Here is a 17,396-nt window from a genome sequence, read left to right on the forward strand (position 1 = left end):
AGCATTGTACCATTGCAGCGTGAAATCTGATCCCATCATATCAATCCATATAGGGTACCCTTCAATCCATAATACTCGGGCTCACTGATCACATGTGCGTTAAAATCAAGCAAAACAGAGTGCACAAAAATATAACTGTGGGGAAAATCATTAGGAACAAACAATAATGAGAAAGTCAAGTTCAACTATGGTGCAATAAGTGAATCAACATCACAAAGGCCACCTCGCCCATAGTGCCATGAGGCCTAAACTGAACCACAATATGCCTGCGAAGAATCATGTAACACTCACAACAAGTCATAGAAGAAATGCCATATAGCCTCCCAAAGATAGGTATGGACATCATCATACTGATCTGTAGGAATCTACTAGACACTTGGTCATGACTCGTAGAACCTACGAACCTAGTGCTCTGATACCACCTTGTCATGACCCAAAAACCATAAGTCGTGATGGTACCAAACTCAACCCGCTAGGTAAGTCAACTAACAGAAAACATAACTCAACTGAGATTATAATAGAAAAGAGAATAGATAACTGAGCATTTAAAAATTCACCTAAGACCTGGTAGTACGAATCAAGAGCTTCTAAGATTTAGAATTTCAAAACTGATACAAATAAATACACATTATGTCTAAAGATTACATAAATAGATTAGCAATAACCTAAGCTACCAAAGAGATGTGACAGTTGTATCCAAACACACGAACATCTTCCGAATCAGCACCCCATGTCACTAGCAGCTCCGCTCCAAAAATCTGCACGCAATGTGTAGAAGTGTAGTATTAGTACAACTGACGCCATTTACTGGTAAGTATTTTGTCTAACCTCGTCGAAGTAGTGATGAGGCTTTTAGTTGAAAGATGCTATTTGTTATAGCCTGTACATTAGATTAACAATATAGGCAGTCCAAAACATAATAGAAAAAAGTATCGTATACAACTCTGTAAGACAGTCAACAATTACTAGCGGGAATTACAGTAGAAGATTTACAATCTTTCCCGATATAAGAAGTGTATCCAAGATATCAAGTCATATGGAACGGTAACACCATTCGTGCTTCTATCTCATCCTGACCATATATACATAAATTAATGTAACAATTCAATTAGCACGGCAACACCCTTCGTGCGTTCAACTCATCTTCCAAATGTACGTATAACAGAACCAACCATATGAAAGAAACACAATAACATGAATTACAAAGTAGGAAATACACAAGTAACAACAATGGACAAGGATATACATGTGGGCAACAGTAAAGGACTAAACGGAAAGCACGTGAGTAATAATAACAATTGGAAAGCAAGGGATATCAACATCAATTAACTACTATATTGGAGGCCTAGATACAAATATGACAAATAAGAAGGAAACACATGATCTTTACAAGTTAACAAGTAGGGCATGAATGACTAGCATGATGGAACACTTAAACTAGAGTGCGACAGAATAGGTATGACATTAGTATAATTTCAAAAGAAAGAAATAGGCATGGCATATGCAAGTTAAGCAAGTAAAAGGCATGGATAACAAAACAATAATTGAGATAGAGGTCAAGTACGGGACAATAACAACATATCATTCAGAATATATAATTGTGACAATAGCAGCTCAAGGTAAAGGCGAAAATATATGCACGGAAAATAAATATCACATCATAATGCATGTACCTCATCCTCACCTGGACGGAAACACCCTTTATGCCATGACCGCACAATATTAAAAGCATAACAATATAGATTAAATGGCACGACATCACCCTTCGTGCTTTACACTCTTCCTCACATGATTAATATATATGAAATAGCATGACATCACCCTGTGTACTTTACACTCTTCCTCACATGATAATGTATATGAAATGGCACGGCATAACCCTTCGTGATTTACAGTCTTTCTTACCAAGCATATGATATCAATAAAATGACAAGGTAAGAAGTTTAAATAACGTCGAGGAGAGTGTTCAAACGAATATTCCAACAAATTCTCAATCAAGGAATTTCTAATTCAACAATGATTTAATAAGCCCTCAAGGGTCGTATAATTCAAGTACTTCCACAAATCTCACAATTTATCAGCAACACAACTACAAAATCCAGCATCTCAAAATATCGACCGTAGTAATGTAGTAGTGATTAGGCATAGAGATGACCAAACTAGACACATTAATGTATTCTCAGAATTTTATCAAATTTGATCAAGTTATATTAGGCTAAGTCTTGATTACTACCTTTTATATTACGTTCTTAACATCGGTAAATCAAGTGAGGCATGAAGTAAGGAAGTTACGTAATTCTACAAGACACAATTATAGCCCAATCTACCCCCGAGCATGATTAATCCCGACACATACATATACGCTCGTCACCTCATATATGTATCAGCCCCGCATGTAGCAAACAATGACAAATAGGAGGAAAAATTCCCTCAACAAAGATAGGAAAAATAGTTACCTCGATTCGGCTACTCAACACTCAACTTAGCCTTTTCTCCTACAAATTCGCCTCCGCTCGACCCAATCTATCCAATGATGACTTGAATACATCACACAATGCAAGAGAAAATAATTTCAATTAATAAAACTGTAATTTTTATTCAATTTCTGAAAAGTCAACAACAGTCAAACTCCGGGCATGTTAGGTCAACAATCCAGGTCCAAGGGTAGGTCTTGACTACCCATAGCTCCACGAGTGCAAATATGTGTTTTGTTTTCAAATCCAAGTCCTATTCGACTCTCAAATCTAAAATTTTCATATTTCAAAACTTTGACAAAATCCCCAAAATTTTCCATAGATTTCTCATGAATCTGAATTTAAATCTTGTATAAAATCATGAAATATAGTTGGAAATTGATTAAAGATACTTACCTAATGATTTGGTATGAAAATCCCCTCTCACAATCGATTCACCTCGAAGCTAGGTGTCACGACCCAGATTTTCTACCATCAGGAGTCGTGATGGCGCCTACTCGTGAAAGTTAGGCAAGCTGAGTGTTATAAATTCTTTACCCTTTTTATTGAGCCTTTCCAACAATTCAATATAATAGGTTATCAAACAGTGAAATAAATTAAATAGCCATAAATGCAAAAGACGAAACTTAATAGTTTAACCAAACATTGTTACATGGATCCGAAATACAACACTACCCAGAATTTGGTGTCACAAAGTCACGGACTATCTACGAATACTACAAATAAAGTCTGAATATAAATGCACAAATCTGTCTCTAAATAAGTAAAAATAGAAGGAAATGATACAAGGAGATGCCAAGGCCTGCGGACGCCTGCAGATCTACCCCGGGTCGTATGTTGGACTAAAGGAAGCAACCTCACTGCGGTCCAAAAGCTGCAATACCGGAATTCGCACAAAGTGTGGAGTATAGTATCAGCACAACCGACCCCATGTATTGGTAAGTGCCTAGACTAACCTCGACGAAGTAGTGACGAGGCTAGGACCAGACTACCAAATAAACGTGTGCAGTTATATCATATACATCGGAAGAATAAAAGCAGATATTTACAGTTGAAGATGGGAAGGGGAAAGCATGCCGTGTGGAGTACTAGATAACAACAGAATACCAAAAGTGGAATGTAAAGAAACCAAAGTTTAATTACCAATAAGAATAAGGAAAACAAACACGGTATTTAGTTTTCATTTCTTCCATGTTGCAGGCGTGCAACCCGATCCCATTTCAAATATTACCATGGTGGCATGCCATCCGATCCCATTTCATATATCTTGTTGCAGGCGTGCAACCCAATCCCATTTCATATATCTTGTTTCAGGCGTGCAACCCGATCCCATTTCAAATATCACCGTGGCGGTGTGTCACCCGTTCCCATTTCATATATTACCGTGGCAGCGTGCCACCCGCTCCCATTTCATATATTACCGTGACAGTGTGACACCCACTCCCATTTCAAATATTACCGTGGTGGAGTGCCACCCGCTCCTATTTAATTTTCATCATATATCATAAAAGAATCCCGACAAGGGAGATAATATCATAAACAAATACATCCCAACAAGGGAACCAACAATGAAAATCAATATATTAAGCATGAAGAAATCACAACAGAGTCACAACAATTCCTATACGAGACTCACGGACATGCTTGACACCGACGTATAGAAACTCATCACCATGCAAATACATCGTATTCTACAAATAACACATAGAAAATAAGACACAACTCCTAATCCCTCAAGCTAATGTTAGGTCAAACACTTACCTCAAAGTCACGAACACAATTCAAGCCTCAACTATCACTTTGCCCCTCGATTTCACCACCAATTCGCTTGAATCTAGTTATAAATCACTTAACGTTATCAATAAATTCTAAATGAATCAATTCTAATGCTTGAAAATAGGTTTTATAAAGATTTTCCCAAAAAGTGAAAAATCGACCCCGGGCCTACATGGTCAAAACCCGAGTTTCGAACCAAAACCCGATTACCCATTCACTCATGAACTCAAATATATAATTTGTTTTGAAATCGGACCCCAAATTGAAGTCCAAATCCCCAAAATTTGAAAAACCTAAGTTCTACACAAAACACCCAATTTCCCCCATGAAAACCCTTGATTTTGAGTTGAAATCATGTGAAAAGATGTTAAAGATTAAAGAAAATGACTTAGAAATGACTTACAATCGATGTGGAGGAATAGTTGTCTTGGAAAAATCGCCCAAAGTTGTTTAGCTTTTGAAAAGGTTTGAAAAGTGCAAAAAATGCATCTAAGTCCCAATTACCTGGTCTCTGATGTCGCATTTGCGACCAGGATTCGCAATTGCGAACCCTTAAGAAGCCTGCTATCTTCGCATTTGTGAAGAATAAGTCGCATTTATGACTCTGGCCACTTTTGCATTTGCTATGAAATGGTCGCATTTGCGATCAAGGCCAGACCATCTTAGCATTTGCGAGCTCGCATTTGCGAGCCAGGCTTCACAATTGCGAAGCCTGTAGACCTGCAATACACCAGCAATTTCCTAAGTCAAATTTCACTCCGTGGCCTATCCAAAACTCACCCTAGCCCTCGGGGCTACAAACCAAACAAGCACACTAACCTAAAAATATCATACGGACTTGCTCGTGCAATCAAATCATCAAATTAACATCAACAACTATGAATTAAACCCCAAATTCATGAAATCATTCAAGAACACCAAAATATCCAATATCTCAACTTTAGGTCCGTTTTATACCAAACCAATTCCGATCTTTACCAAATTTTACAGATTGAACCTAATTATTATTTCAAACTCGCACCAAGCTCCGAAACCACAATATGGGCCGGATACTATCAATTCGAAACGTCTTTCATTTCCAAAAACTTTTATATATTCCAAAAAATAATTTTCTTTAAAAATTCATTTCTCGGGCTTGGGACCTCGGAATTCGATTCTGTGCATATGCCCAAGTCCCAAATTTTACTACAAACCCTACGAGACCGTCGGATCACGGGTCCGAGTCCGTTTACCAACAATGTTGACCAAAGTCAACTTTATTCAATTTCAAAAGCAAATTTCCTTATTTCGCTTAATTTTCACATAAAAGCTTTTCGGAAATGCGCCCAGGCTGCGCACACAAATCAAGGTGAGACAAAAAGAGGGTTTTAAGGCCTCAGATCACATAATTTACTTGAAAAAAAGTGTTGACCACATTCTCCCTCTAAAACAACTGTTCGTCCTCGAACGGACATAAGAAGGAAGTACTTAAGTCGGAGTAAAGATGGGGATATCGGCTCCGCATATCGGAATCGGACTTCTAGGTTGCTGCCTCAACAGGCTGACCTCTCCACTGAACACGAACAGAAGGGAAACTCTTCGATCTCAACTGACGAACCTGCCAGCCTAGAATAGCTACCGGCTCTTCCTCATAGGACAAGTCCTTTTCCAATTGGACAATGCTGAAATCTAACACGCGGGATGGATCGCCGTGATACTTCCGAAGCATGGACACATGAAACACTGGATGCACGGCTGATAAGCTCGGCGGCAATGCAAGTCTGTAAGCCACCTCTCCACTCGATCAAGAATCTCAAAAGGACCAATGAATCTAGGGCTTAGCTTGCCCTTCTTTCCAAATCTCATCACGCCCTTCATAGGCGACACCCGAAGCAACACTCGCTCGCCGACCGTGAATGCCACATCACAAACCACACTGTCGGTATAACTCTTTTGCCTGGATTGAGTTGTACGAAGCCTGTACTGAATGATCCTGACCTTATCCAAGGCCTCCTATACTAGATCCGTACCCAACAACCGAGCCTCTCCCGGGTCAAACCATCCAACCAGCGACCGACACCGCCTACCATATAATGCCTCATAAGGAGCCACATGGATGCTCGATTGGTAGTTGTTGTTGTAGGAAAACTCCGCTAAAGGCAGGAAATGATCCTACGAGCCTCTAAAGTCAATAACACAAGCTCAGAGCATATCCTCCAAAATCTGAATAGTACGCTCGAACTGCCCGTTCGTCTGAGGGTGAAATGTTATTCTCAACTCAACCCGTGTACCCAACTTTCGTTGAACTACCCTCCAGAAACGTGAGGTAAACTGTGTACCTTGGTCAGAAATGATAGAAACGGGCACACCATGAAGACGAATAATCTCCCAGATATAGATCTCTGCCAACCGCTCAGAAAAATAGGAGACTACCACTGGAATGAAATACGCTGACTTGGTCAGCCTATCAACAATAACCAACACTGTGTCAAACTTCTTCCGAGTATGTGGGAGTCCAACAACAAAATCCATAGTGATCCATTCCCGCTTCCACTCAGGAATCTCGATCTTTTGAAACAAATCACCATGTCTCTGATGCTCATACTTTACCTACTGACAATTCAAACATCGAGCCACATATGCAATAATATCCTTCTTCATCCTTCTCCACCAATAATGCTAACGCAGATCTTGATACATCTTAGCGGCTCCCGGATAAATAGAGTACCGGGAACTATGGGCCTCCTCTAAAATCAATTCTCGAAGTCCATCCACATTAGGCACACAAACCCGACCCTACAGCCCCAAAACTCCATCATCTCCTAATGTAACCTGCTTGGTACCCTCGTGCTGCACCGTGTCCCTAAGGACACACAAATGAGGATCATCATACTACCAATCTCGGATACGCTCCAATAAAGAAGAATGAGTGACTGTGCAAGCTAACATACGGTTGGGCTCAGAAACATCCAACCTCACAAACTGATTGGCCAAAGCCTGAACATCCAAAGCAAGCGATCTCTCACCGATCGGAATATACGTAAGACTGCCCATAATGGCTGACTTCCTACTCAAAGCATCAACCACCACATTGGCCTTTCCCGAATGGTATAAGATGGTGATATCATAGTCCTTTAATTGCTCCAACCACCTTCTCTGCCTCAAATTTAGCTCATTCTACTTGAACAAGTAATGTAGACTCTTGTGATCCGTGAATACCTCATATGACACGCCATACAGATCATGCCTCCAAATCTTCAACGCGTGAACAATGGTTGCTAACTCCAAATCATGAACTGGATAGTTCTTCTCATGAATCTTCAACTGCCGCGAAGCATAAGCAATGACCTTGCCATCCTGCATCAACACTACACCATGTCCAATACGAGATGCATCACAATAAACTGTATATGGCCCTGAACCTATGGGCAAAACCAACACTAGCGGCGTAGTCAAATCTGTCTTTAGCTTCTGAAATCTCGCTTCACACTCGTCCAACCAGCTGAACTAGGCACCCTTCTAGGTCAACCTGGTCATTAGGGCTGCAATAGATGAAAACCCCTCCACAAATCGACGATAATAACCTGCCAATCCCAAGAAACTCCCGATCTTTGTAGCTGACGCAGGTTTAGGCCAGTTCTTGACTGCCTCTATCTTCTTCGGATCTACATGAATACCCTCTGCTAATACAATATGACCCAAGAATGCAACTGAATTTAACCAGAACTCACACTTCGAAAACTTAGCATACAACTGACTATCTCTCAAAGTCTGAAGAACCACCCTCAGATGTTGCTCATGGTCCTCCCGGCTGCGGGAATAGATCAAAATATCATCAATGAAGATTATACGAACAAATCCAAGTAAGCTTGAACACTCAGTTCATCAAATCCATAAAAGCTGATGGGGCATTTGTCAACCCAAATAATATCACCAAGAACTCATAATGCCCGTACCGAGTGCGGAAAGCTGTCTTAGGGACATAGAATTCCCTAATCCTCAACTGATGGTAGCCAAATATCAAGTCAATCTTTGAAAATACCTTGGCACCCTGAAGCTGGTCAAACAAATCATCAATCCTCGGCAATGGATACTTATTCTTGATTGTAACCTTGTTCAACTACCGATAATCTATACATATCCTCATCGATCCGTCCTTCTTAACAAACAACACCGGCACACCCTAAGGTGAGACACTAGGTCTAGTGAAGCCTTTATCAAGCAAGTCTTGCAACTGCTCCTTCAATTCTTTCAACTCAGGCGAGGCCATACGATACGGCAGAATAGAAATGGGCTGAGTTCCCAGAGCCAAGTCAATGCAGAAGTCAATATCCCTGTCGGGTGGCATACCATGTAGGTCTAAAGGAAATACCTCAGGAAACTCACGAACTACAAGCATAGAATTCATAGAAGGAACCTCAGCACTAGAAATACGAACATATGCCAAATAAGTCAAACAACCCTTCTCGACCATACGCCGATCCTTCACATATGAAATAACACTGTGGGTAGAATGATCAGGAGTCCCTCTCCACTCTAAACAAGGCAACCCCGGCAAGGCTTAGGTCATAGTCTTGGCATGATAGTCCAAGATAGCGTGGTTAGGTGATAACTAGTCTATCCCCAATATGACATCAAAATCAACCATGTCCAAAAGTAATAAGTCTACTTGGGTCTCAAAACCCCCAATCACCACTATACAAGAATGATGGACAGAATTTACCACAATAGAATCACCCACTGGTGTAGACACGTATATAGGAGCACTCAAGGAATCACTAGGCATGATCAAATACAATGCAAAATAAGATGACACATACGAGTATATAGATCCTGGATCAAATAAAATTGAAGCATCTCTACTACGAACCAAAATAGTACCTGTGATAACTGCATCGGAAGCCTCAGCCTCTGGCCTGGCAGGAAGAGCATAACATTAGAGTTGAACCCCACCACTCAGAACTAAATCTCTGGGACGACCTCCTATTGGCTAGCCTCCACCTCTAGTGGCCTGAGCTCTACCTCTAATAGCTCTACCTCCACCTCTAGCACCTCTACTTGTACCTATAGCTAGTTGGGCGGGCGGTGGAACACTCAATGCCTGAATCATGGCGCGGAAACCCTGGTGCTGAGAGCTACTCGGTGCTCGAGGGCAAAATCTAGTAATATGCCTTATGTCGCCACAAGTAAAATAAGCCCTCGGCTGCTGGGGCTGACGACCCTGAAAACTCTGAAGCAGAGGTGCACTGATAGGAGCTAGCGAAGCACTATATGACTGCTGATCAAAATAATGCATGTGAGAACCACGACCACTAGGAGTACCGTGAGAAGCCTGAAGTGCTGAATGAATTAGCTTGGGAGGATGGCCCCTACCAAAAGAATCCCTACCTCCAAATGAGGCACCACTGAACCTACCAGAATGACGAGGTCTCTTGTCAGACCCCTAACCACTCCCCTGTGATAGAACCATCTCAACTCACCTGGCCACATTGGCTACATCTTGAAAAATACCACTCCCCGTCTCCTTAGCCATCTGCAATCGAATTGGCTGAACGAGTCCCTCAATGAACCTTCTCACCCTCTCTCTCTTGGTGAGAAGTATGATAAGAGCATGATGGGCCAAAGCAATGAATCTGGTCTCGTACTGAGTGACAGTCATAGAAACCTACTAGAGACACTCAAACTGCCTCCGATAGTCCTCCCTTTGAGTGATTGGAAGAAACTTCTCAAGAAATAGTTGAGAGAATTGATCCCAAGTCAAGGCTGGTGACCTAGCTGGTCTAGCCAAGTAAAAATCTCTCCACCAAGTCTTGGCGGATCCAGACAAACAAAAAGCAGCAAAGTTGACCCCATTGGTCTCCACTATCCCCATGTTCATGAGAACCTCATGACAACTATCTAAATAATCCTGGGGATCCTCAAAAGATGCACCACGGAAGGTGGTAGGGAAGAGCTTGGTAAACTTGTCCAATCTCCACAAGGCATCAGCAGACATAACTGCACCATCACCGGTCTGAGCTGCCACACCCGACTAAACTGCTCCCACTGGCTGAGCTGATGGAGTCTGAAACTGTGGAGCCATCTGCTCTGGAGTACGGGTAGCAGGAGTTTGGGATCCTCCTCCAGCTTGAGAGACGGTTGGTGCTACAGGAAGCAGAGCCTGCCCAGGTGACACTCTCCATAAGGCCCACTAGACGGACCAGGGCATCCTGGAGTACTAGGGTAGCAATGAACCCCTCTAGGACCTGAGTTGGGCCTAGTGGAACTGCCTGGGTCGGAACCTCATCATCAAACTCAACCTGAGGCTCTGTCGCTGGTGCTGCTACTCTGGGCTGAGCTCTGCCCCTGCCACGGCCTCTAGAACAACCTAGGACTCACCCTATGACCCTTGTGGGAGCTGCTGCTGGGGGCTCGAGCTGCTGATTAGTTATTGAGGAAGCGCGTGTTCTCGCCATGTGCGAAAGAACATAGTAGAAATTAAATTAGCATTGAGAAAAACAACCGCACGACAGGAAAGAATAGATGTGAAGTTTTTCCTAACTCTATGGCCTTTGGAGGATAAATACAGACGTCTTTGTACCGATCCCTCAGACTCTACTAAGCTTGTCCATGAATTGTGAGACCTAAGTAACCTAGAGATGTGATACCAACTTGTCATGACTCGAATTTACCACCCTCAGGAATCGTGATGGCACCAACTCGTGAAAGCTAGGAAGCCGAGTGTTATAAATTCTTTACCCTTTTTATTAAATCTTTTCAACAATTCAATATAATAGGTGATCAAACAGCGGAATAAATTAAATAGCCAGAAATGCAAAAGACGAAAACTTAATATTTAACCAAATATTATTACATGAATCCGAAATACAACACTACCCAGAAGTTGGTGTCACAAAGTCACGGGCTATCTACGAATACTACAAATAAAGTCTGAATAGAAATACACGAATTTGTCTCTGAATAAGTAAAAACAGTAGGAAATAATAGAAGGAGACGCCAAGGCTTGCGGACGTCTGCAGGTCTACCTCGGGTCGCCTATTGGACTAAAGGCAACAACCTCACTACGATCCGAAAGCTGCAACACCAGGATCTGCACACAGTGCAGAGTGTAGTATCAGAACAACCGACCCTATGTGCTGATAAGTGCCTAGCCTAACCTCGGCGAAGTAGTGACGAGGCTAGGACCAGACTACCAAATAAACCTGTGCAATTATATCATATACAGTGGAAAAATAAAAGCAGATATTTACAGTTGAAGATGGGAGGGGGAAAGTATGTTGCGAGGAGTATCAGATAACAACAGAATACCAAAAGAGGAATGTAAAGAAACCAAAGTTTAATTGCCAACAAGAATAAGGAAAACAAACACGGTATTCACTTTTCATTTCTTCCTTGTTGCAGGCGTGCAACCTGATCCTATTTCAAATATTACCATGGCAGCGTGCCACCCGATCCCATTTCATATATTATCATGGCGGCGTGCCACCCACTCCCATTTCATATATTACCGTGGTGGCGTGCCACCCGCTCCCATTTCATATATTACCGTGGTGGAGTGCCACCAGCTCCCATTTACTTTTGAACATCAATCATAAAAGAATCCCGACAAGGGAACAAGAGTATACCAACAACATCCTGGGAATGGAATAATATCATAAACAATAATATCCCGGCAAGGGAGACAATATCATAAACAATAACATCCCGGTAAGGGAGACATTATCATAAACAAATACATAGGGAACCAACAATGATAATCAACATATTAAGCATGAATAAATCACAACAGAGTCACAACAATTCCTATACGAGACTCACGGGCATGCTTGACACCGACGTATAGATACTCGTCACCATGCCTATACGTTGTACTCCATAATTAACACATAGCCAATAAGACACAACTCCTAATCCCTCAAGCTATGGCCAGACCAAACACTTACCTCAAAGCCACAAACATAATTCAAGCCTCAACTATCGGTTTACCCCTCGATTCCACCACCAATTCGCTTGAATCTAGTTACAATTTACTTAACAATATCAATAAATGCTAAATGAATAAATTCTAATGCATGAAAATAGGTTTTATAAAGATTTCCCCAAAAAGTCAAAAATCGACCCCGGGCCCACATGACCAAAACTTGAGGTTCGAACCAAAACCCGAGTACCCATTCCCCCACGAACTCAAATATATAATTTGTTATGAAATCGGACCCCAAATCGAGGTCCAAATCCTCAAAATTTTAAAAACCTAAGTTCTACCCAAAACATCCAATTTTCCCCATGAAAACCCTTGATTTTGAGTTGAAATCATGTGAAAAGATGTTAAAGATTAGAGAAAACGAGTTACAAATGACTTACAATCGATTTGGAAGAGTAGTTGTCTTTGAAAAATCTCCCAAAGGTGTTTAGGTTTTGAAAAAGTTTGAAAAATGCAAAAAAATGCGTCTAAGTCCCAATTAACTGATCTCTGATGTCGCATTAAGAAGTCTGCTATCTTTGCATTTGCGAAGAATAAGTCGCATTTGCGACTCTGGCCCCTTTTGCATTTGCGTTGAAATGGTCGCATTTGTGATCAAGTCCTGCCCAGGCCATCTTCGCATTTGCGATACAACTTCGCATTTGGGAGCCAGGCTTCGCAATTGCGAAGCTTGCAGACCTGCAACACACCAACAATTTCCTAAGTCACATTTCACTTCGTGGCCTATCCAAAACTCACCCAAGCCCTCAGGACTCCAAACCAAACATGTACACTAACCTAAAAATATCATACGGACTTGCTCATGCAATCAAATCATCAAAATAATATCAACAAATATGAATTAAACCCCAAATTCATGAAATCATTCAATGACACCAAAATTTCCAATTTCTCAACTTTAGGTTCATTTTATACCAAACCAATTCCGATCTTTATCAAATTTTACAGATTGAACCTAATTATTATTTCAAACTCGCATCGGGCTCCGGAACCACAATAGAGGCCCGATACCATCAATTCCAAACGTCTTTCATTTCCAAAAACTCTTATATATTCCAGAAAATAATTTTCTTTAAAAATTCATTTCTCGGGCTTGGGACCTCGGAATTCGATTCCGGGCATATGCCCTTGTCCCAAAATTTACTACGGACTGTACGAGACTGTCAGATCACGGGTCCAGGCCCGTTTACCAAGAATATTAACCAAAGTCAACTTTATTAAATTCTAAAAGCAAATTTTCTTATTTCACTTAGTTTTCACATAAAAGCTTTCTGGAAATGCGCCCGGACTGCGCACGCAAATTGAGGCAAGACAAAAAGAGATTTTAAGGCCTCAGATTACATAATTTACTTGAAAACTAGTGATGACCTTTTGGGTCATCACAATAGGGTTCAAAAATATTAAAATAAAGTAAAAACTCGGAAATCTCAGCACTTAATAAGTTACAGATGTCGCAATTGCGATAGGATGCGAAAAACTCATCGCAATTGCGAACCTGGAGACTTCCCTATTAAGGTCACATTTGCGACCAAACCTCCGCAAATGTGAAAACCAGCTTTCGCAAATGCGAAAATTGTCCAGTCACCCAGGCTTCGCAAATGCAATGGCCGCATTTGTAATCAGAACTTTGCGAATGCGAAGAAAGCAGAACCAACAATCAGCAATTAAGAAAAATCATTCCGAAACCAATCCAAAATTCACCCGAGCCCTCGGGGCTCCAAATCAAATAGGCACACAAGTCTAAAACCACAACACGAACTCGATCGTGCACTCAAATCATCAAATAACTTCTAATACCATGAATCGCATGCCAACATGCTTAAAATCAAACTAAACTTCTAGAATCGCAACCAAGCCTCCGAACCATAACAAATTAACTCCGAATGGAGCCAAATATTCCAGACAAGTTCTATATGACCAAACGAACCTACTTAAAGCTTCAAATCACACATAACAATCTTGAAACGATGAATCCACACGTCAAGTCAAAATCAATGAACTTTGAAACTTCAACTTCGACAGTCAATGCCGAAACCTATCAAATTACCTTCGATTGACCTCAAACTTTGCACACAAGTGACATTTGCCATTAAGGACCACTTCCTACTTCTAGAATCAGAATCCAACCCTGATATCAAAAATGCCACTCCCGGTCAAACTTCCCAGAAATCCAACTTTTCTCAATTCAAGACTAATACGACTACGAACCTCTAATTTACAATTTGGACGCACTCCTAAGTCCAAAATCACCCAATGGAGCTAACAAAACTGACGAAACTCTATTTCGAGGTTTAATACTAAAAGTCAAATTTGGTCAATTCTTCCAACTTAGAACTTAAATCATGAAGTTCATTATTCCAAATCGATTCCGAATAACTTGAAAACCAACATCAACAATTTACGCAAGTCATAATACATCATGCTGAGATACTCGAGCCCTCAAGTTACCGAGCAAAGTGCAGATTTTCAAAATGATCAGTCGGGTCGTTACACTTTCTCCCAAGCTAGTAGAGCTTTCTTTGAAATATTGCTATCTTCTGTCTATAAAAAACTTCTGCAAATTGCCTCAGTAAACTTGGTAATCTTCTTTAAGAGCATGAATATTTGAGCACAATAGTTTTTAATGGAGAACAAAACACTTTTGATGAGCTGTAGTCGCCCTGTATTTGACAATATCTTGGTTGTCCAGGATGTAATTTTTCCCGCTAGTTTGTCAAGTAGAGGTTGAAATTGAACTAGTGAGACCCTTTTATAACTTAGAGGTGCTCCCAGGTATCTTACTAGCAACTCATTTTTTTTAATTCACGGGAGCTCCAGTATGTCTATTTAAGTAGCTTGTGATACTCCGCAGAGAATATGGAACTTTTCTTCTTGTTAATTTCTAATCCTGATGCTTTTGAGAAATCCAGAAAGCAATTGTATAGTAGCTAAATTGAACCAATGTCACCCCTACAAAACAACAAAAGATCATCTGCAAATTCAAGCTACATGATTTGCATCTTTGCACACTTAGGATGATAATTGAAATCTGGATGTGATGCAATGCCTTCAATCTTCTTGTGAAATATTTCATTGCCAGCACAAAAAGAAAAGGGGATAGTGGATCCCCCTGTCAAAGTCCTTTCCTGACTTCAAATGGTTGTGTTAGTGAACCATTCAACATGATAGTATATGTAACACTTTGTACATAAGTCATTATCCATTGCACAAACTGATCTGGAAAAGCCAATACTCTCAAAACCTGCTCAAGAAATGGCCATTAAAGTGAGTCATATGCCTTCTGCATGTCCAATTTCATCATGCATCGAGGAGACACTCCTTTCATTCTATACCCTTTTACTAACTCATGGCTTAGAATGATGTTGTCAACAATTACTCTTTTGGGGACAAAAGCAAATTAGGTCTTATCTATTAGATTATCCATAACTCCTTGTAGTCTACTGGTCAAGAACTTTGAGATGATTTTGTCGAGTGTGGCGCAACATGAAATAGGTCTATACTCCTTGATCGTAGAAGGATTTCTAACTTTAGGAATTAAAGTTATTAAGGTAAAATTAACTGGCTTAAACATCTGTGATGTCTGAAAGAAATCTAGCACAGCTTGTGTTACCTCCTCCCCAATGATATGCAAAGATTTCTTAAAGAAAACTGCATTGAGAACATCATATCCTGGGGCTTTCAAATCATTTATATCTTGTAAAGCTTCCCATATCTCTTGTTTTGTGACAGGCAGGATTAGTTTAACTTGTTGTTCTCTCTTGATCATTGCCCCTCTTTTCATTACATTTGGATCTATTGCTGGGATTGCAGGAGCATTTGAACCAAGCAATTATTTATAGTATCCAAGTATCTCTGTCTCTATTTCCTCCTCCATATGTAACTGCACCCCTAGATCATTCGTGAGATCATCTATTCCGTTCAAAATGTTCCTATTATTCATATGAGCAAAGAAATATGCAGAGTTATTATCTCCCAACTTCAGCCACTGTACCCTTGATCGTTGCCTATAAATTCTTTCCTCTATTAGTATCCATTTCTCCAATTTACTGTTTAGTTCATTTACTTCCTCAATTAATTTTGCATTCAGCATTCTACAGCTTATTTTCTCATACACTTCCTGCAGTTCCCTTCTGATTACTCTGATTCTGTCCTCCACACCTTTGTAATATTGAGTGTTGAGCCTCTTAATAACTTGCTTAACTCTTTTTAGTTTGTTCTTGACTCCCTGTAGCTTCCAATCTCCTCCAGTTGTGTTCCATGCTTGATCTACTTCTGGTATAAATTGAGGATGCTTAGCAATGCAATTGAAAAATCTAAATGGGCTGGTTTTCTTCCTCTGCATTTGTGAAATCATCAGCTTAAGTGGGGAATTGTTAGAGAAAGATGGCTCTAGGATTTGTATACTCATACTGCGCATTGTTATCATCCAGTCTATGTTTACCAATCCTCTATCAATTTTGCTATATGTATGATTATTTATCCATGTGTAATCCCTTCCCACAGTAGGTAACTCATTCATTCTTGTATCACTCATGAATTTCCTAAAATCTTTTGTTTCCATATCTTGTATTATTGTACCATGGTGTCGATCCTGACTAGTCAATACTGTATTAAAATCTCTCATTGCTAACCATGGTGTTGATACCTAATTTTTTCCTATATATTTTTAATATACAAAATACCTTCAAAATAGCATATGTATGCATATATAAGCATGTCCAAGTGTTTGATTATTTTTCCATAATTCTAAAGGTTTAATTTGATTTATTTTCCTTTTTTATCCATAAAATCCCCAATAATTATTTCCAAAATTATTATTTTGATAATTCATCTATTGGATTTTTATATTTATGCCAAAATATGGATAAATTAATTTTACATATTTTTACAATTTCATTTAGTATTTTTAAAGCTAAATTTGCACACAATTGCAATATTAGCCCTTTTAAGATTTAATTATGTTTTATACACATAAAATTAGATCCTGTATTTTTAAATTTTTATGTGTTATAAATCATTTTAGTATTTAAATTAATTTTCAGAAACCAGTTACTATTTTTTATAAATTAAAAAAGGAAAAAATGGCTATTTAAATTTTAGCCAAATTGCTTTCAAATCTAACTCAAATCAAAACCCAATTCCCCGGCCCGATTTCTAATTAAACCCAACCCTAACCCTTTTAAACC

At 39.9% G+C, this 17,396-nt stretch overlaps 1 protein-coding gene across 1 annotated transcript; it reads right to left on the bottom strand.

Moving 5' to 3' along the window:
• Positions 1–16,039: 16,039 nt before the first annotated feature.
• Positions 16,040–16,834, bottom strand: LOC104217257 (uncharacterized). Its single transcript, XM_009767449.1, has one exon. The coding sequence runs from the start codon at positions 16,832–16,834 to the stop codon at positions 16,040–16,042; it is 795 nt and encodes a 264-aa protein (XP_009765751.1).
• Positions 16,835–17,396: the final 562 nt, after the last annotated feature.

Source organism: Nicotiana sylvestris, chromosome 6 (assembly GCF_000393655.2).
Source record: "Nicotiana sylvestris chromosome 6, ASM39365v2, whole genome shotgun sequence".
Classification (NCBI taxonomy): domain Eukaryota; kingdom Viridiplantae; phylum Streptophyta; class Magnoliopsida; order Solanales; family Solanaceae; genus Nicotiana; species Nicotiana sylvestris.